The following is a 21760-nucleotide window of genomic DNA, read 5'->3' as shown; positions in this document are numbered from 1 at the left end:
GCTTGATCTGTAGATAAATCTTTTACGATATTTTCACTCAGCGCAATAAGAGGCTCTCCAATTGGAAGTTTTAGCTATGAAGGATTGATTTCAAGTCCAGTAACTGTGTCTAGCATACCTCCAATAGTATCTTTCCACTGACTGCTAGTCAAAATTATGCCATCCAGTGTTGTGATTAAGTGTCACAAAGGAAACCCGCTGGTGTGAAGAGCACACATTAACCAATTTAGCTTACGACCGAGTTTGACTATATCCAATGCATAGTACGACCTTCCCAACCAGTGTTGACGTTGGTAGAATCACCTCCAATTGCTTTTAAGATTTTATCAATGTCCTAAAATCTTCAAGATTATCAGCAAAAATTTCAGCTTGCTTTTTATTGTCACAATCTTTCTGAGGAGTGAAATGATAAAGCTAGCGTCCACCTGGCGTCCACCGATATTCTGGCGTAAACAGAATATTGTTGTTCTCATATAATCCCAGGGAACTTGTGATTTGAATTTTCTGCTACCAACATAGCGTTCGTAATATCTTCACGGCCGTCAAAGAAGATACAGTCGATTATACCTTGTTGAGAGAACTCATCAAATTCTTGGTCCACGGATTTCATTATTTTTTTCTTGTGCTCTCTTCACTTTATTGTGATCAATCACAAGCCGTTGGTCTTTGTCGGTCATCAAGCCAACATCCATAAGGTCGGCAGTAGATATGGCAGCTGTGACACGTAAGCCGACACCATACCAAATGCTCTGCATGACAACATAGCTTAATGAGGGGAAGTTCAGAGGGTAACAATTCTCTGCTGGTTCCAATCAAATTACTCCTATGTGTAAATGTATTACGTTTTGTTTTTGTCTTAGAAGTCATTTTAAAGAAACATCAAGAAACCACGATGTTAATATAAAAAGTAGTTGAAGAAGTTTACAGACTCAAATTTGAAGCTGAGCTCCTCCGTGGCTAAGCGGTTAGCGTACGCGCCTTTGGCGTGGGAGACCCGGGTTCGATTCCCGGCGGGAGCTCATGTGGTTCGGATTCCACGTTAATCAGTAGGTCCACGTCTCATATAGCCTCGCTGCTGAAAGGGACGCTAAACTAAAATCAACTCAACTCAAATTTGAAGCTCTTAATCTTATACCCTTGGAGTTAACCATATAATAAATGTGAAAACTTTAGCACCCGTTTAAAATTCAAAATGTATCTAATTTAATGATTGTAGAATATAAATTTGAAATAATATTAAAACTGTATTTCTGCAATGTGCAAATAGATAAAACTAATCTTAACAAGCATGTATTTCTGCTTAATAAATTAAATACAACGCTGGCGCCATCTATGAACAACAAAATTAAATTTGTAAAAAAAGATCAAAAATGACAAAACTTTGGACTGATATTTACCTAGCAAAACAACAATATATCGAATTTGTAAATATATGCTTCGAAATACAATGTCAGGTCTCAACTGTTTAGCATCCCTCATATCAGGATTTTGAAAATTGAAAAAATCGACACGCCCTACTGTATATATCAGACCAAATCATCCATTACCTCAGCAGTTCGTTCAATATATTTCCAATACTTTCAATAGATACATCATTATGGCCGATTTTAATATGCACAGCCGCAGCAATGGTGACCGGACAAATTTCATTAACTTCATAACGACCCACACTACAGGGATAATTCTAGATCTTCCACAAGCTACACGCCCAACCTCAAACACCAAACCTGACATAGTCATTACCTCCTCAAATCTTGTCTCACATTGCACTATAGAAATTCTTGATCTTCTTGGTAGTGATCATGCACCCATCAAGCTTGTCTACAAACCATACTCAGCCACACCACGTTCCTCTTTACCAGTTCGAGTCAGCTTGCGCTACGATAAAGCTAAATGGGATCAATATCGTTCGCATATTTCAGATCTTACCAGTAATCTAACAGAACCCGCCACAAGTGACGAATTATACCAGACTGTCGATCGCATTACATCCGCAATTCAGGAAGCCAGCAACTTGTATATTCCAACAACACAATCCGTTCCATATCAGCCTAAACTTCCGCCACAATATCTCTCCATGATCAAACGTTCCCGTCAGCTCTATCGAGACTATCTCCACACTCGCAACCTAGAAGCACTCCGACATCACAAACAACTACAACATACAGTGCACAATTACATCAAAGCTTATAAGCTCCGGTGCTGGGTGAAGACATGCAACACTCTGTCTGAAACATCGCATCCTACTAAATTCTGGGCTCGCTTCAATGCACTGTGTGGCAAATTCTCTACTACACCCTATCCCATTTTATTGGGTGACACACTTGTTAGTACCGATAGCGATAAGGCGAATGCTTTTGCAGATCACCTCCAAGAAATCTTCACACCGCCAATTGAAAAAGCACCTCATCCCGCAGACAGACTCAATATTTCATCACCACAACTGCAACCACATACTACTCATGTTTTACCGCCTAATATTGCTGTGTCCGCCCCAATCACCACTCACGAAATATCTCTAGTTCTCCATAATAAAAGAAATACTGCACCTGGCCTAGATAACGTGACGTATCGACACATCAAGGAATGTCCTTTTTTACTATTACTTCTTCTTGCGAATATCTATACATTCATATTGCACACTGGCTTCTTTCCTTTAGCTTGAAAAACATCTAAGACGCTAATGTTTCCTAAACCAAATAAACCTCCCCAGAATGTTGCATCCTATAGGCCTGTTCAACTCACTTCCACATTCAGTAAGATCCTGGAACGTATCCTGGTTAAACGACTACACATCTTCATCTCAGATCACGGCCTACTTCCAATCACAGAAGCAGGTTTTCGACCAGCTTTCTCTATCAATGATCAACTACTTCGTCTCACAACCCTCATTACTCAGCACTATAATTCAGCCAATCCTTCCTGCTTAGTATTATTTGATTTGGAGAAAGCATTCGATAAAGTCTGGCACCATGGGCTCATATACAAACTTCTGCACTTTCAGCTTCCTATCTCCTACATTCGTCTTATTTACCATTTCATCACAAATCGTATCACCTATATCTCAGTACGAGGCAGTTTGTCACATCCTACCTTTCTGTTCTCTGGAGTACCACAAGGGTCAGCCCTGTCTCCTTTACTATACCTGCTGTATGTAGCTGATATGCCCCGACTGACAGATAAGGTTCATCTTTTCCAATATGCGGATGACACGGCGCTTCTCGCACTTGGAACAACTATCCAGCAGCTTAACATTCTCTTACAAACAGCTATCGATCGCTTTTACACCTGGTGCGTTCAGTGGCGGCTTAGTATTAACGCAGCCAAAACACAAGCCATCGTATTCTTACCACCTAGAAGAACTTCCAAAGTCTGCCGAAACCCACGCAATCTCTCTCTGAATGTTGATGGGGTGCCTATTCAAATCAGTAACACTGTCACATATCTGGGAATTACTTATGATCACCACCTTACTTGGTCGCAACACCTGAAAACCATTACCACTAAAGCTTATAATAGACTCAACCTCCTGAAACGATTGACTGGTACCACCTAGGGCCTTAAAGCACACACCATCCTAAATACCTACAAGGTTTTCTTACGACCTGTCCTTACATATGGGTTTACTGCTTGGATAGCTGCCCCAACTAAGTTCTACAATAAAGTTTTAATTCTAGAACGCCATGCTTTCCGTACAGCGTTCCGCATTAAGCTGCCTAGTCCTACACAGGATCTATACCGCAAAATCACTTTTCCGACTTTACAATATTACCTTGAAAAGCTGCGGCTAACATTCATCACCAAAGGCTTCGAAACACGACATCCTTTACTACAGGATACAATGCGATATTTAGCACTTCACCCAACACCTCACCGTTATTATCATCCTCCACTTTCGCTTCTCTTCACGCTATATCACTACACTCTACCACCGTTTGATCCCGCCTTACTTATCATCACAGATTACGTCATTCATGAACATCTTCCTCTCATTCATCCATCATTTCCAGCACAGTGATTATCATTATTTACTAACATGGGCCTCATTCGTCTTCATCGTTGCCTAGAGCAGCCCCTAGGCTGAAGATAACTTCATTTGTCTAATTAACATCACCCATGTGTTGTCCTGTGAATGCACCTCACCACATCTCTCACGCTCATAGCTATACTTGTACAGATCATGAATGCTATACCTAAGCACTGTTATCATTTTGTTATAATTTATTTGTTTAAAATATACCGTATTCTGTTCTCCTTTTTGTTTATACCTGCACCTAATGTTAAGGATTAATATTCCTTAAGTCTCCACCTTCAAAATTATTTATTTATGTAAATGTTGCTGCTAATAAAGATTAAAATCACTTAGCCCATCCAACATACTCATTCCATTGTTAACCGCCAATCTCGTTCCTAAAAGAGGGCGTAACCCTCTGAAAGGCAGCTAGTCCTTCAGGCTAGCCTGTAAAAAAAAAAAGACTGGTCTGTTAGCTTATCGACGTGGGAATTTGGCAGCTATCTCTTCACTTATTGATGCAAACCAATACAGAATGAATCCCCAGTGACTTACTACAACACCGGTGTTTGAAGAAACCAGTTCCAGACCTCTGTGACTAGTGAACAGACTAGTCTAGAGGAGGCAGATACAGAATGAGGCACTTGTTATCTTCACACATTGCAACTACAACTCACGAGAGCAATGAATAACTTCGCCACAGAGGTGAATCTAATTCATGCATTGAGCTATATATTGTAATCGAAACTCTAATCTCGATTTGATTTTTGAAAAAAAAAAAACTGTTCCTAAACATTTTTCCCAAATCTGGAAAGCTATGGTTTGTACAGAAATTTCCAACGAAGCATTTCTTACTCTTGTAAATCACAGATACTTTAAATGCTATACTTTAAATGTGACGGTTAATGGAATAAATGATCTTAAAATTTATTTGTATTAGATTTGCAAAGAAATAGTTAATTTACCTTTTACCAAATTCTCAATTTATCTTAATGAATGTAATATTCACAGTAATGAGATCTATGTTCTAGGCTGCTTAAAAAAAGAGAAAGAAAATCTAGCATAATGCATCAAAAACGTTTTATGAATGCAATGGTACTGCCGTTAATAAATTTTGGTAGCCGAATTTAAATCCGATTGTAACATGTGTTTCAAACGGTTAAGCAATGCATAACTGCTAGAGTCCAATATATCATGGCGAGAAAAACTGCTTCAACAAAATTGAGTTGAGTTGAGTTGATTTGATTTTAGTTTAGCGTCCCTTTCAGCAGCGAGGCTATATGAGACGTGGACCTACTGATTAACGTGGAATCCGAACCACATGAGCTCCCGCCGGGAATCGAACCCGAGTCTCCCACGCCAAAGGCGCGTACGCTAACTGCTTAGCCACGGAGGAGCTCTTCAACAAAATTGATATCAGTTGCAGTCTGGTAATCCAGTGTCATTTAGTAATTTTGCAGATATTTTTCGAATTATGTCATCCATTGATGTTGAATATTTTCTTCGAAATCCCATCGAGTATACTTATTTACGCTCTGTCCATCTTTTTTAAGTTTTATGTGAATTTCAGTTAATAATAAATCAATATTTTTCTTCGAAAGATAGTCTCCAAAAACTTAAATTCATTTATTTCATTACTAGTCAGACTGGTGCCAGTTAAATTTACTTTGTTCACAACAGTTTGCTAGAAGCGATGCAGTGTTTGACATTTCTCCAAAATGTCCTAGCATTAGGGATTAGCGAAAAATGTTAAAGAGTAATTCTTAAAATCTGAATTGAGATTATTGAGATCATGGGCGCCTACTAAGTGGGTCCTCCGGGCCTCCGGTACTCACACAAATAATCTATTCGGTGCTTCTCACCCACAAGGTTTTTAGTTTGGACCCGGGTTTGAAACCGTTTCTATTGCGTTTAAGTCAGCCTTTTTACCGCTGAGCTAGGACAGCCCCAACTTATCCTTATAGTACCGGTATATTTTACTTTATCAGAGCATAGCCTTTTATTACATTGTCATAAGATTTTAACTAAAAATAAATCAAATCAATTATCGAGACTTCTCTGGAAACATATAACACGTCCCGCCATTGATATGCAGCCACATAAATTTTGGAAATTCGGTGCAGTTGATTGAAACTGGCTTTTCTTATGGTATACAACTCTTTCAGCGCTAGCGATTACACAAATTAATTTTAGTTTGAATCATCTTAGCAAAATGCTCTTGCCAGATTGATTGCTTAGTTTTAGTGGAAAGTAACCACATAGGTCATTCGCGCCTATTGTTTTGTCAGGGTTTATATAGCCCTTCAAGAAACTAAAACAGAACGGGCCGATATTGTACTGTTTGCAACTGTAAATGAATAAATAAATAAAATAACAAAAAAATTAAAAAAAGGAACTATCTCAATTTAACGTCCCACAATTACGACCTTTAAGCTAAAGGAAACGGATTATTAAAGCACGTAAATGCTGTTGGAAGAAATGGCGGAATGTGTTATTGGAGAACAGGGGAGAAAAACGGACAGACGTGATGTTTTGCACTAGAAACTTATTTGTCCTAGGATCGAAGCACCAGAAACTAGCGCACTACCACTGACCCACCAAGTCCCCGTATTTTCCTAGCGGCAGTTATAGAAATTTGCTCCTATTAGTACTATTTTATAAAGGTTAAAGTTCTCATAATGATAGAGCTTTATATAGCAACAATAAACAGTGTGTGACATTTACTCGTATCTACCAAGACATGAGGGTTAAACGGGGCTTAATTTCTTTTAAAAATGGGATATTTCTACCTACTTTGATAAGAGGAGTGCTCTTTGTGGGTCCGAATTTTTGGAAATGACCGTATCAAGGTCTGATCGAAAGCCAAATAGCTAAAATCTCTCAATTAGAATTTCTAGCTTGCGCAGAGACTACCCGCAGAGAGTTTCCTTCAAGCACCGTTTTCGTGACGGTAGTCGGAAAGACAAAACTCTGATTCATAATTATATTAGGTTAATTATAATTATATTATAACTATGTGGTTCAGCTTCACTTGAATAAAAAATATACAGGGGAGAAAAAACGTATTCTTTCTTTTCGCTTGCATGAAATATACAGAATGCATTGCAGGTCCTCAAACAAAATCTCGGCACCATATTGTATAGTTAAAAGAGAGAAGGATAAAAAGAAACATGAAGTTTACTATTCAGCTATTCTGAATGGTCTCAGGACCGAATTTAATGGTATTCTTCTCCTAGGTCGAAATCTGTTTACCATCCCTTACACGGACGTTAAAAAAAAAAATAACACAATAAGAAATAAAACAAATAATAATAAATATATATCGCACACCCGGTGGAAGAGTGTTACGACTCAAAGAATGGAAATTTTGAGTTATCAACGCTCAAAAGAGAATAGAGAGAAAGAAGCAGCTCTATTTGATGGTATTTTTTGCATAAACGTAACTAAACAAATTAATCCCTAGATGGCAGAAATACTAGTCTTCCAGGAAGCGATTTTGATATAATAACGAAATTTATGTCATTTTCCCAGAAACGTGTATCTTTGACTCGGAAGAGTTCTCCACTGGCTGTGCAACATAATATTTTGCATACCTTTTTTTTCTAACATTTTTTAAATTTTTTAAAATGAATTTTCATTTTGAAATCTGCTGTAAAGAAATATTAGAGTTGTTACAAATTTCGTCTTCTTTAGCTTTTCTTTTGTTATTTATTATTTCTTAATTTACAATATTTTCTCTTCATCTCTTTCTTTTCCAGTCTTAGTCGTATGTCAGTTTCTTTACCTTCTTGTGGATTATCTACTGATAACAAGGTGTTCTTAAGATATTATTCTATTTCCTTCCATTCTTTTGTGTGTTCCGTCTGATTTTTAAAAAGTTTAAAAAGGTTTGAACTTTCTTGCTCATTATCTTATACGGTTCTCATAGGTATTTATGTTCTCTAGTTTTCCTCAACATAAATTTGCGAGATCTTTTGTTTAACTTCTATTACTTCTTTTTTAAGTGTTCGTTTAATTCCTAAAGTTTTATGGTCTTATTTCATTTAAATTGAAGGGCGCTCTACAATTGCAAGGTAAGTCGAGTTACCTCGATTCCTTGTAAAACATAGATAAAGAAGGTGCGTGGACTTTCCTTTTCCGTCACTTCTAGTGCATATTCGAAGAGTCTGTTGAGAGAAAAATACTATTCATCTGCATCGAGTCGCCGTTTTTCGATGCGGATAAAAGAGGGCGCCACTATCTGCGGCTAGTGAAGCAAGCACTGGCAGATACGTACGCGGAGGCGAGGAGACGCGTTTGTAACTTTGTTTTCAAGGGTCCCTTCAACTGAACGCATTGGCATGGAGACATACTTGACCATTTTGTTTCGAAATGGACAAAATCGAAGCAGTCGAATCAGAATGACAAGAGCGGAAGGAATGAAAGAGAAAGATAAATTGTGAACTCTGGCAAAGAAATGTAGCAAAATCAGGGCGAAATTCAATATTTTGTTTCTTTCTTCGATGTTAATATGGAAATGCAAACAGTGCTGTCAAAAATCCGGATATTAAAATATTTGCATATTGGATTTCAGATCTCGGATTTGAATATCAAAAGTCATTATTTGTAATTCGAATATCTAATCCGAATTCGGTTTTCGTATTTATTAGTAAATCGAGCAAGGAGGAAGGGGATGAAAACCACCCACATGGATTTGTGTCAGTTTCGGAAACCTATAGTGGTGTAGGAGGAAAAACTTATTCCGTGCAGGCACCACAGCACGGACACCATTCTGTTCTTCCTCAAGAAACCAGCCAAGCCGAGAATCAAGAATTCAGAGAAGAAGGATGTGGAAGCTCTGTTACGATTTGTTAATGTTACTCTTGTCAAGAAGCCATTTTGCAAGAATGTGTGTAGCACTGCTGATTTTTTTGGAGGGAGGGGGGCGGGTATCTCTGTTTCAGGATTCTGAATCTGAAATGGACAGTGAAGTTTCCGGATTTTGTTGAATACAATGCTCAGATTATTCATATTTTGTATTCTCGTGTGTTGCGATAAATATACGTTGTCACACATGTTGTTAAGTGTTCCTACTGTCTTTTCTTTTCACTCGTTTTCTTTTCACCATTTCTTTAGGTTATAGAATAAAAAGGTAAATGTTCACTTTTCCACCTTCGTTTTTTATTATTCCGCATTTTCGGTATTCAGCATTTTATGCTCGAAAACACAGACTAGGTGCTACACTATTTTTCTCCATAGACATATATACTCAGATTTACTCCTGTTAATTAGCTTTGTAACCCAAAACTTCCATTTTTCACTTACCTTGTTATTGCAGAGGGCTCACTTGCCTTTTATGTATTCTCTTTTAAGTTTTGCAATTCATTGATCTAGAATGGTTTTACGATAAATTTTAAATTGTTTTACAATTCTTAAATTTAAGCGTTGAAACAATCTACATACCCTTCATAAAGTATAAGATGAGTGCGTCTACGTACACACACACTATAAAAGAAAATGAGCCTCATCATTTGCCAATTTTTACTCTTTGACAATTCCCAAATTTAATGGTGGGCCAATGTACCTACACCTGTCACAATTTGGGAAGGGCCCACCATGATGTCACTGACCGGTGAAATCAGAATGAATCTATATACATATTCATATGTTCATATGACGTAATAAAGCAATATATTAGAAGATAAACCAGGACAAAAGCTGCAACGTGGCAAAACGAATTGTTTAAGTACAATTTTCATTTATCCCCTGAAAAGAAACGTAGGCCACTCAAATTTGCAAAGGTATACCGTATACCTTAGAATTCGAGAAAATTAATCAGTTTATATATTTATTATTTTTGGGGCAATTTTCATTTTTATAGGTGATCAAAGATACGCTCGCTAAATCTGATAAAAAAAAGGCACAAGGTACCTACGCCTTATGAGAAACAATTGGCCCCTGTATACAGCCGTATGATTATATATTGCAGTATAACTTTAAACAAAAACCGACCATGTGGTAAACACATATAAAACATTAGTTTGATGCTTTTGACCTATTGAAGGTTGCAAGTTGAACTATTAAAACCTACAGTGGTATGTACGTAGTTCTAGAGAACAATTATATTTTTTCGATATTGAGTTTAATATATCGCCCTCCTCCCAAAAGTTAAGCGGAATGTACTACGGTACTGTGTTTTATGAAAAACAATGAACTCATGTACTTTGTAGCAGAAGCTATTGTATGAGATAAACTTGATCCAGAACAACCTAAATTTGAATGTTTTTGTAACCGGGTCAGTGATGTAGATTTTCCGGAAAATTTTGAAACGGAAAATTTTGCAGAAAGTTTTCCAGCATAATTTCTAGAAAATGTTTCGATTCATATAAACATACTCCACTTATTCCTTCATCGTTATTTAGCCGTAAAATTTATTTGTAATAAATATTGTCTGAAAAAAGTTTCATCAAGTGAAAATCTAATGATTCTTCATTTCTGCACAAATGTTTCAAAAACTTCAATTCGTTAATTTAATACTCGTGAGGTGATGTTCTCTCATAGCTTTAAACACAATAAAATCAAAGCATTTCTTTTAAATTTCTGTTACAAAAATAATCTTCATAAGGAACTGGATCTTTTATGTTTTTATGTAGTTTTTCTCATTACATAGGCAGGCGTATATTTAAAGAAATAGTGGTGTTTTTCTGTTTTTGAAATAATTGATAAATTCACAAAGGTTTCGTTTCGCTTTCTTGTTACTTTAAACAAAATAGGGTGGGACATTTGTGCTCTACAAACTCAATATGTTCCCTGCAATTCACATACACACACACATAGAGAAAGAGAGAGAGAGAGAGAGAGGGGGGAGGCTATGTAAGTTTTTAATTGTCAACTCAAAATATTAGAAAATTATTCGGTTCCCGAAAGCTAATTGGGAAATTATAATTATTTGCTGTCTAACTTTCCTCTACAGGAATTCAATTTTATAACTCAAGGTGCAGCTAAATCAAGTGGAAAATTTTCCACCTAACCGTTTAAGGACCGGACATGGATCCACTGGTGCGAATTCTTCAAAATTTTCAATTTCTGTCCTTTTTCCACCCATAATTAAATTTCCGTTTTGATTTGTCGAGTACCACGTGCCAACATCCTGTGACGTGATGTTCCCTTTTGGGAACATTGGTATCTCGTGTGTGCAGAATTCGCGTCTTCTTAGTTTTACTTTCACAGTACTTTCTATAAGTAATTAATTAATTACGTTAATCAATTTCATATAGACTACGTTTCTATGACTGCTAGAAACACACGCATATATATATATATATATATATATATATATATATATATATATATATATATATATATATATATATATATACAGTGGCGGATCCAAGGGGAGGGCTATAGGGGCTATAGCCCCCCCCCCTTGACGCTCAGGTTTACACTGGATAAAATGGGCTTCAATCTTGGTTTACACTAGATAAAACGGCAAACTATGGTTTAGCCCCTCCCTTGATCATATCCTGGATCCGCCACTGTGTATATATATATATATATATATATATATATATATATATATATATATATATATATATATATATATATATACGCGAATATTATACAAAATACGAATTACATTTCTTCCCTACACATTACACATAATAATACTTAGAAGTAAAGTAAGACATTGTTTTTACACACAGCAAATACAAATATTTCTAACATTTCTTCTCTTGTTATATTTGTAGTAGATATGAGGGTAAATAGATATTGGATGGTTCGAGTTTTTACGTATGAGTACAGTTGAATACCTACGAGCTTTTATTTTAGATATGTATTTACTAATCTTTCTATTCATTTGCTCTTTATATATGTACATGTATTTAGTAGTATTTTTGTAAATTCTATATAGCTAGTATTTGTTTGGAAATTTAAGAATTTATGTTTGACAATAAAAGTTTTTCCAATTCGAATACTACACATACGAAGTTTGCTGAGCATAAGCTAACAGTGTTTTTTCAGGTCTTTGAAAAAATGCTTATAACCCATGGCACTTTTGAAATCACTTCTGGTGTAATCTCTTTTGACAAAGAAAACACATTTTTCTTGTATTAGATTTGCACACTATACAGCGTCCTTCTTATGCATCCAAAATGTAATGCGTGTCAGAGTTTCGAGCTTCGAGAGGAACATGCGATCTTGGACCTGGCCTAATTGATGTCATGTTTCCGATGCGAAAGACACATGGTATCTTCCCTCAAAAACTGTAGATGTGTGAGTTCATTGTTTGCATTCAATTCGCAATGCAATTTCCAGGAAAAAAAAAACAATCGGTAAATTGAGTGCATTATTGAAAAGATTCCACCACCATTTCTTGGATCTGAGTTTGGAACTGTATGATGAAAGAAGACGATCCATAACATCAACACCTCCCATTTCTTCATTGTACTTTTGAATAACGAATTGTAGACTAATAATTGAAACCTTTTTTTATGTGCACGAGAGTATCTCCTCACTAATCCTACTGGCAAGTGTATAAGACAGTTTGAACCAACAGTTACAACTGCACTGTCATTCGACCTTACAAAGCACACATTATCATCACTTTTGACGTCAAACTGTCCTCTTTCCTTCCTAGCAAGTTCTTTCTGTGGAGTCACGGGACACTGTTGAACACAATTATCTCTTACTGTCCCAGTTGATCGAACACATTTTCCTCCTATTCTGAAAGAACATCATAAGACGTAAAGAAATTATCGAAAAAGACTTCGTGCTGATCATTATTTTCTATGATGTGAGACTACGCATAACTCTCGTTCCTAATGGAATATTCCCGCTAACGTTATCAGCAGTATTGTCTTTTCCACCATAGGGGTCCATTGCATAGGGATAACCGTCAGAAGAACATAAAAAATATATTTTGTAACCTAAACAGATTGGTTTTCCTCTAATAAATATGTTGCAGGTGTGATGCCCATAGTACGGAACCATGCTTTCATCAATGCTCAGATATTGGTGAGATATTAAACTACTGCAAGTTCTTCTGTAGCTCATCGTATATAGGTCTTATTTTCCCAAATTTGTCACCTTTTGGTAAGTTAGAATTGTCAACAATATGGAAATATTTCTTTGTTCGAAACGGGCTCTGGGCATTACGGATGACACAATCGCTATACACAAGTCGTCTGCTATACTCCAGTAGGACTTCTCAGAAGGAAGAACAGGATACCCGCTGAGAAGAAATAAACAAAAAAAATTGTAGTAGCTGTTTATATGATGTATTTATATGTGGAGCTCCCTTCTGCTGTGCGTACAAATTAGACATTTGAACAAGGTGTTCAATGTATGATGAGGGCAAAATCTTGAAGAAAATATCTATCGGAGAACTACCGTCAAGATGGGATGAGAAACCACAAGTTTTTCCGGTGAACTGGAAATGGGATTGAGGCAAGTTTTCGCAACATTTTTCCACTTAGGCACATACTGTTTCCCTTTCCTTTTAGATGATGAAGTTGATAGTATATTTTCAAGCTCATTTTGCGTCATCGATGAGATTATTCACTGCCACTATCAACTCTCCACATACGTTTTAGGCATAAGAGGAACTAATTCGTCTTCATTTATGCGCTCCTCGTCTGTTATATCACCTGCTTCATCTGAAGAGAGAATGCAAACATCCGTTTCCTCAGTAGAAACACACAGTGTCCAATGTGTCTACTATTTCATCCAGCGTAAGAAATTTCTTTGCCATTTCGTTATTTTAGAGAACAAATATTCACACGAACACGCTACGTACCAATGTTCCCAAATGGGAACATTAAAATATATCAGTTGCGCAACAGCAAACAAAGATCACAAACGCATGTTCACTCACACTACAAAAAAGTACACACATTGAGCTCTCAACTGTCCACAATCAGTCTTGCCAACTTTTATATTACGTCGTAAGCACGCAGTGTTGCAACCTTATGTGAAAAACATGAAAACTTCAATTGTAAAAAAATCGAAAGAAACTATTTAAAATACATTGTTGTGAAATTAAGACAAATAAAACAACAATTCATTCATTTATAATACTACTTAATGTCAGGCAGAAATATAGAAAATATACAACGCTAGAACGCTGAAAAGTTGCTGTTCCCAAAAGGGAACAATGGTACCTAAACGGCTAACATCATTATATGTAATATTCAAAATTGTCCGGGTTAGGAAAAGTTTTTTTCCATTTGTTTTCATATCATAATGAAAATTTTTCAGTCCATGAAAATTCCTTTCACTTGTTTCTACAGAGCAATAAAACTTTTCCATACATAAATAGTTGTTTCACTTTTTGCTTCAAAATGAAAATTTCCCAACTTATAAAAAGTTTTTCAGTTTTTCCATACACGACAAAAAATTTCGATTCGTGGAAAATTGTTTCATTTGTTCCTACATAGTACCAGACATTTTTTTGGTCATGAAAATTTTCAGATTCTTAAAACGATCTTTCACTTTTTAACATTTCTGTACGTGAAGTGAATCTATTTTAATGACGATTGTTGCTTGATCACTGATATTTATTTAGAACGGATAATTTTCCGGAAAAATTCAGGGGAAAATTTACTGAAATTGAAAATTTTCCACTTCACATCACTAATCCGGGTACGACGTATAATACGTGCACAAGTCCTAAGACCTATCATAAACACTTTTCAAGATATCGAGGACTTCATAACATATCATCCAAGAGTACGACACATAGGTCACTCAACGACCATGACCAGCAGGACCAGGGACCCAGACAAACATATTCAAAATTCCAGTCTTAGACCTCGTGACTCAGGGGTCAAATTCAAAATTCCCGCCTCATACAAGGTGACTCGAAATTTCAATTTTCCGCCAAAGTACCACGTGACTTCCAGCAACGAATCCGAACAATCACATCATCTCTAACCACCAATCGGGGACGAATTCGATAAAGTAACCGGATTACTTACATTTTGGCGTGAGTTTGAAACGAAACCTTTAACACGCATGATAATTACACGGCTTTGTCAAGTGTCTAGTTTGAGACACTAGTATCACCTTTTATGTGCACAAAGAAACATTCGGAAGATCTATGTAGGTCCTGGTTCTATTGAGATTTTTTCTACAAATGATTTCAAAGTAGCTAAAAAGTCCTCTAATCAATGTGCACGTAAGACAGACTTAGGAACTTATATTATGCTTTGTTGTAAAATGTATTCTTCTTTGATGTATAATTAAGTTAATACTAACAAAATATAGGTTTCTTTCATTAAGGTGTTTATGTATTTTTTACGGACTCCACATTGTGATATGTAATAATAAAACAAACTGTTGTTTAATAGGTTTAGTGGGAAGCGGATGGGATTTTGGTGCCGTTGGTTTCTCACTCACTGTTTCTTATCTCGGAGGACGAGGAAATAAACCCCTTTGGATAGCATTCGGCACTATGTTAATGGGAATTGGTTGTTATTTTCGTCTTATTCCTCATGCGATGTATGGCCCTGGAGAAGATGCTCTTGCGCTAACTCTAGAATACGGATCCAGATATCAGAATATATCCATCAACGATACAGGTAAGTGAGATACATTAGTAGATTTATTATTATTTTTATTATTATTAGGCATTTTGTGTACCAGACTGTGAAGCAAATCTATGTTTGCATAGCAATTTATACGTTTTCTGCAGCATTTTTGAATGAAGAAAATTATTATAATGACTTCTATATTTTTGTTTAAGCTAGTTTCAACTTAACGATATGACATCCATTTCTAGCAAGTGCATATTGCTGGAAAAATTCTTTCTCTTTCTCAGAAGTCTGGAGTTATTGATTTTTGTTGGTTTGTTAAAAGATGTTTTGCGTTTATCTTTCCCAGTTACATCACAATGTATTCAGGAAAAATATATATAGCAAAGACAGTGATATGTCTTACTGTATCTTCCTGACATTTGTATATCTTTGTGATTTCATCTGCCAGATTTTGATGCATGTATTTGCTAACTTTCATAATCAATGCATGTATATTGTGAGTCCTCCGAATTGATCTACTACATCTATGAGAGTTACATCTCGATCTATTTGGTTGATGCTAGTGATGGCTGGTCTGTTTGCAGGTACCGTTGCATCCATTCGAGTTTCTCTAACTCAGGGGAAATTGGTAGTGCGCTTAACTCTGGAGTCCTTTGTTCGATTCCCGTCCAAATAAGTTTGTTGTGGATAATATCTTGTCAGTGGGTTTTTCTCAGCAGCCGTAGGATTTTTGCTTTATCAAACGTTTAATAGAAAACAAAATCTTTAGCTGCTTTTATTATAAGGACATTTTTGAAAATTATAAAACTTATTTTTTGAAAAGATATATATTTCTAACTCGTTTTGTTAACATTTGGATTTTTTTGTTAACGCGTTTTCTAAAAGATAAAAAATACAGAATTGTATTAGAACTTATTATATTGGTATTGTAGGTATTGATAATAAACAATACACACAAAAAACACTAGTACGAAAAATCTTTAAAATATAAATGATAAGAACCGGAATCCTCTCGAAGTTCTAAAATGTGGACAACATCTAAAGTGCTCGATTGCATTTTCACAAACGTAAACATGAATTCAACATGTGTTTAAATTACTTCTGTAACTAAAGAACACATTTGTGCTACCTAATGATATAGATTTGGACAAAGTGGAGTCATAAAATGTGTACAATGGCGCCCATCAAGGGAGGCAAGGTGGGGCGCTTGCCACTCCTAATAGGAAATTATACTTGGTAATATCGAAAACCCAATAGCATTTTTAGATTAGTTACAGCAAAATTTGAAATGTCACTTATACTTGCCCCCCTTGGAAACCACAACATGGGCGCCCTTGAATGTGTACAGAGGTTTCCTGCGAATATAGCCCGTAGATCATTATCATAAAATTGTGAAATACAGGGATGGCTATGCAAATGTTTGTTCCATGACAGCAATAGCCAATTTGTCGTTCAAAAGATGTTTAGAGTTGTGCATATTATTATGCATAATATTACCTGTTGAACCCCGTGATAGTGTTAAGAAACGAGAATTCGGAATTAAGTTTCCACAAAGTAACCTCTTCCTTTTCATGTCAAATGCACTGTAACTTCATTTTACATGATGATCACTTGTTATATCATACTGGAGCCAAATGCTCTTTGAACCCAGTTTATTGTTATTGTGATCTCCACTTCTCATATAAATAGGCTATATATAAGAAGGGTTTTTTCAAAACTCGACAGAGCACATAACATCTTTTTTACAACAATTGCATTTTTGTGTTTATTGTACATGACCTCTATCGAGTTCTGACAAAACGTTCATGATTTAGCATTCTATACACACGGCATATTTCGAGATTTGAAAATTCTGATTCTACAGCTGGATTGGTAGCATAAAAGCATACCAGAAAAAAGCATATCTTCGTTTCTCAAAATTTACTGTATCGAGTTTTGAAAAAAGAATCCTCATACGTACTTGTAGTAATATACGGACCATCTAAGTACATTATTGTTTCTCTATTATTTTCCTTTTATTCTGAGTGTTGCAGGAAGTTTATTATTCCAATTATTTATTTACATTTTCTATTGAGTTAACATCTGTAAATTCCACTGCCTGAGGTTATTGAGTGAATTTTGAATAGATGAAGGTTGAAGTCACCGGTAATATGTGTAAAGTCCTGACTGCACTTTTCATATTAATTTCAGACCACTGAAACTAATGAAATTATTTTAAAATGCATCATTCCATTGGATAATGGGGAAAATGATGTCAGAGTTAGTATAGGTACTGAATAACTAAGCTACAATCAGCTATACCTTGCCACAGCGAAACAGAACCGGTCCAGCAGTAGTACTTTGATTTAGAGGACCTACAAGGGAAATATGGAATAAATGTTCCAAGAAAATCCTTCATCAAGCGGCTGTACAGCAAGGTTCACTAAAGAAGCAGTGTAGTAGATGCACTAATAAGCGATCGGAAAATTTTGTTAATAGAAGAACAGTTGATCTCTTTGCATGCTACATATGTTGTGAGTCCAATAAAGTCAGTGCAAAACTTCTTAACTATGCTGGGCTCTTCTTTCGCAGTGCACACACTAGCCTTGCTCAAATGTTTAGAATTGTACCTTACGAGCGATCCACCAACTGTCATCTTAAGTGATGGATGCTCGAAAAGACTATTGTTGTTGGTTCATGGAATCTGTAATGTCAGAAGGGAATCAACTGGTTGGACTGGTGAGAGATAGTTTCATCTGGATGGATCCATTCATACGTAAAGTTTTCGGGTGTAGACCAGTGGCAATACACATGTGCTTCAGGAGCAGAAAATTGGCGTTTAGTGTTCCATATCGTGTAGTCGTGTGTCCACTTGTGGGAAGAATGAAACATTAATTACTTTTCGCATTATCTCATGGACGATTATGCTTTGAAATATTGGTTTCAAAGTCCTCATGTTAGTATGAGGTATAACCGTATAAAAAGCTAAAGAAAAGGGTTTATTTAAATGTGGACAGTTTTACCACTGGGATAAGCAATAGCTATTTCCTGTACAATATTGTAACATATGTTTTATGCGTATTTACAGAAACCAAAGAGCCCTTGTGTGGAAACGGACATGAAGACCCAGAGGATTGTTCTGAAGGAAATTTTTCAGGAATATCTTCAGGGATATTCTTTGTGGCGCAAGTGATGATGGGAGTTGGGTCATCAGTCTATTGGACATTAGGTGTTTCATACATGGATGACAACTGTAAGAAAAACAAGTCGCCTATGCTTATAGGTAAGAAAACTCAGAAAATCTTTTTAATTATTCACTTGGTAACTTGACTAGAGTTTAAAAAAGAAAATCTCAAGTGAACGAGTTGAACAATCAGTCTTTCTGGTTTCTTTCCATATATAATGGATAATTCCAAATGATTGGTATGGTCTATCTATATAATAGTCAACTAATGCATTGATTTCAATAATCCGTCTTTCTATCTCTTTGTTGTATACAGTAGGAAATTTCATTTCACTGATTTCAACAATTATTTTTTCTTAAAGTGTATAATAGACAATCTTTATCGATCGATTTGAAAAAAAAAAAAAAAAAACAGCATTTCTCGTTTTTACATCTATAAATAGGCAATCTCCAGCGATTTGTTTGACAATCGGTATTTCTCCTTTATTACATATATAAATAGGCAATCTTCGGCGGTTGATTTGAAAAATCAGTATTTCTCGTTTTCGCGTGTAGAAATGGGCAATCTCATTCCGTTGAACTTACAATCAAATTTTATTTTTTCCTACTTGCACGGTAGGGAATTACATTCCATTGGTTTAAACTATTATTTACCTCTGCTCGGTGGAATCTGTGGTAAGATACCGGCTCACACCAAGTGGGCTTTGTGGCAGTCAAAAACAGTACGCATGAGTTTTCTCTGGGTTTCCCCATTTGCTCCTAGTTCTTTCATTCCACCATTTCATTCATTCTCAGTCTCTCTTAACCTATACGACATAAACGTGAGACGTACGTGTGCAATAGGCGGTTTCAAACAATTAACATGAACAATCAATCTTTCTGTTTTATAGTGTAAAACAGAAAATCTTGTTGTATTGGTATTTCTCTTTTGTTACATACAAAGTAAGCAATGTCATTCCATTGATTTGACCAATCAATATTTCTTTTCTTTTAGGGGTATTATAGGCACTTTTATTCTAAGCCGTTTTCTTTATTTTTTATAGTGTAAAATAAGTAGTCCCATCCAATTGACGTGACTAACCAGTCTTTTACCTGTTAGCATGCGTACGTCACTTAATCCAATTCATTTGAACGATCAATTTCTCTTTTCATACGTGCACATAGCCAATCTCATTTCACTGATTTTAACAAAAGATCTTTCTTTTTTTATTATGTAGAATCGTCCATAGGCGGCGGCAGAATTTTGGTAATGTGGGTACAGTCTGGGAAGGGATCAGACATAGTAAAAAATATTAAAATGATAGCCAATAAAAACTTTTACATACATATTTAAAGAAACTTCATACATAGACACACGTGTATGTGAATTGCAGGTTTACCAAAGAAATATCAGAATTTTTAAGTGTACAAGGGTGCTTTTTATTTTTTTTATTTTTATTTATTTATTTATTTATTTATTTATTTTATTTTATTTTATTTTATTTTATTTTTTTGCAGTGGCATCAATTACAAGAGCTTTTATAAGGACATTTTTCTGTTGAATGAAACATGGATTTAAATTCTTGTCTGACATCTTCAATATCTATGCTCACTGAAATTGACTTTTCAACGGAAAGCAATATTATGGAGTTAAGTCTTCGTTGAAGCATAGTCAATCTTACTTTGAACTTGACATAATTCATTTTGGAGAAACTCCGTTCCCATGAGGAACTAGTAAGCGAAGACGCTCTGCCAAAACATTTTAACATTGTTGCCAGAACGCTCTACAATATTAAGCCTTTTAAGATCTCAAAAAAAAAAAAAATAATCCCTAAGTTTTACTTAAAAATAGAAAAATACTACAAAAACACTGTATGATAGCAAGTAACTTATGAGAGACTTAAGAAGCCACTCAAATATATCCAAACATATTAAACAAGAAATATACAAAATAGAAAGGATTATTATAGGAAATCTGAATATTGAAGTTAATGTGGGTGCAGCTGCACCCACTGCACCCATTGTGGCGCCGCCTATGGAATCGTCACATGAGCGGAAGGAACTGTTCCTCATAATCAGCTAGCTCTGAAATTTCTTTTAGAAAAAAAGAAGATAATCAGTGGAAACGTCCATTGCAAACTATTTTCCAAAATTCATTTCAAACGGTTCAGCCATTTTCCCGTTTGAAACACAACGTCAATTGCATATGTAAGGGGGAAACGACTGTGAAAACTAACCTAACCCTTCCCTCCTTTAAATTTAGATTTCTTTGATAACCTTTGAACACGTTCCGCTTATTTTGAATAAGATCTTTACACACAAATTTACAGCATTCTAACTTCATAGGATCTTGAAATAATATATTTGTTACATGTAAGTTTTAAACCTTTTCCGGCTTAAAATATTTGCTTTAAAAATTCATAGAACTGTGTGGGTTTGAATAGTGGAAAAACATAGAAGAGAATAGTTTCACAGAATGTTAAATGTATAAAGACCAAGTAGGCCTACCAAGAATGAATTCCTTTCTCCTTAGTAAATATGGTGGGACTACAAGTAATGTCATCCGTCGCAATGTTAAGTTTTGGAAATTAAAAAAATAAAACAGTAATTGTCGCTTAATTTACATTTAGTTTTATTTAGCTTCCATAAATTTGTAAACTATCCTTAAAAGCTTAATACATGGTGTCCCACTCGTAAGAGACCCCAGGAAAAGTGTTATAAAAATCTTGGGTATCATAAGAGTGGGTATGAAACCAAATTTGTACATGACATAACTCTCTTGTTGCAAAATGCAGCTACATAGCAAGAGGTGCTGGAAATAACCTTCGCCACTTGTATACACAATTCAACACGGGGGGCGCGGTGGCTCAGTGGTAGAGCGTTCACCTCTGGTGCTTGGGGTCCCGGGTTCGATCCCAGCCCCCGCCAAGTGAACTTTGTGGTGGACAAACACCGTGCTCGTGGGTTTTCTCGGGGTTCTCCCGTTTCCTCCCAATTTCTTCATTCCACCATTTCACTCATCTCTCATCATCACCGTCTCCTTTAGCCTAACCGGCATAATCGTGGGACGTAAAACTTAAAGATTTCATTTTT

The 21760-nt window shown here is 35.9% G+C and overlaps 1 protein-coding gene across 1 annotated transcript in view; it reads left to right on the top strand.

Annotated features, from left to right (window-relative positions):
- The window catches only part of LOC145683649 (solute carrier organic anion transporter family member 74D-like), a 498670-nt gene that overhangs the window by 16881 nt on the left and 460029 nt on the right, over window positions 1-21760 (top strand). The window contains exons 3-4 of the mRNA XM_081754989.1: window positions 15340-15570; window positions 18593-18787. Of these exons, the coding sequence (XP_081611115.1) occupies window positions 15340-15570; window positions 18593-18787 (426 nt within the window). The remainder of the gene's footprint in view (window positions 1-15339; window positions 15571-18592; window positions 18788-21760) is intronic.

This window comes from Thermobia domestica, chromosome 4 (genome assembly GCF_964235325.1).
Source record: "Thermobia domestica chromosome 4, izTheDome1.hap1.1, whole genome shotgun sequence".
Taxonomy (NCBI): Eukaryota; Metazoa; Arthropoda; class Insecta; order Zygentoma; family Lepismatidae; genus Thermobia; species Thermobia domestica.
The sequence above is the reverse complement of the archived record's forward strand: the minus strand, read 5'-3'. Positions and strand labels throughout refer to the sequence as shown.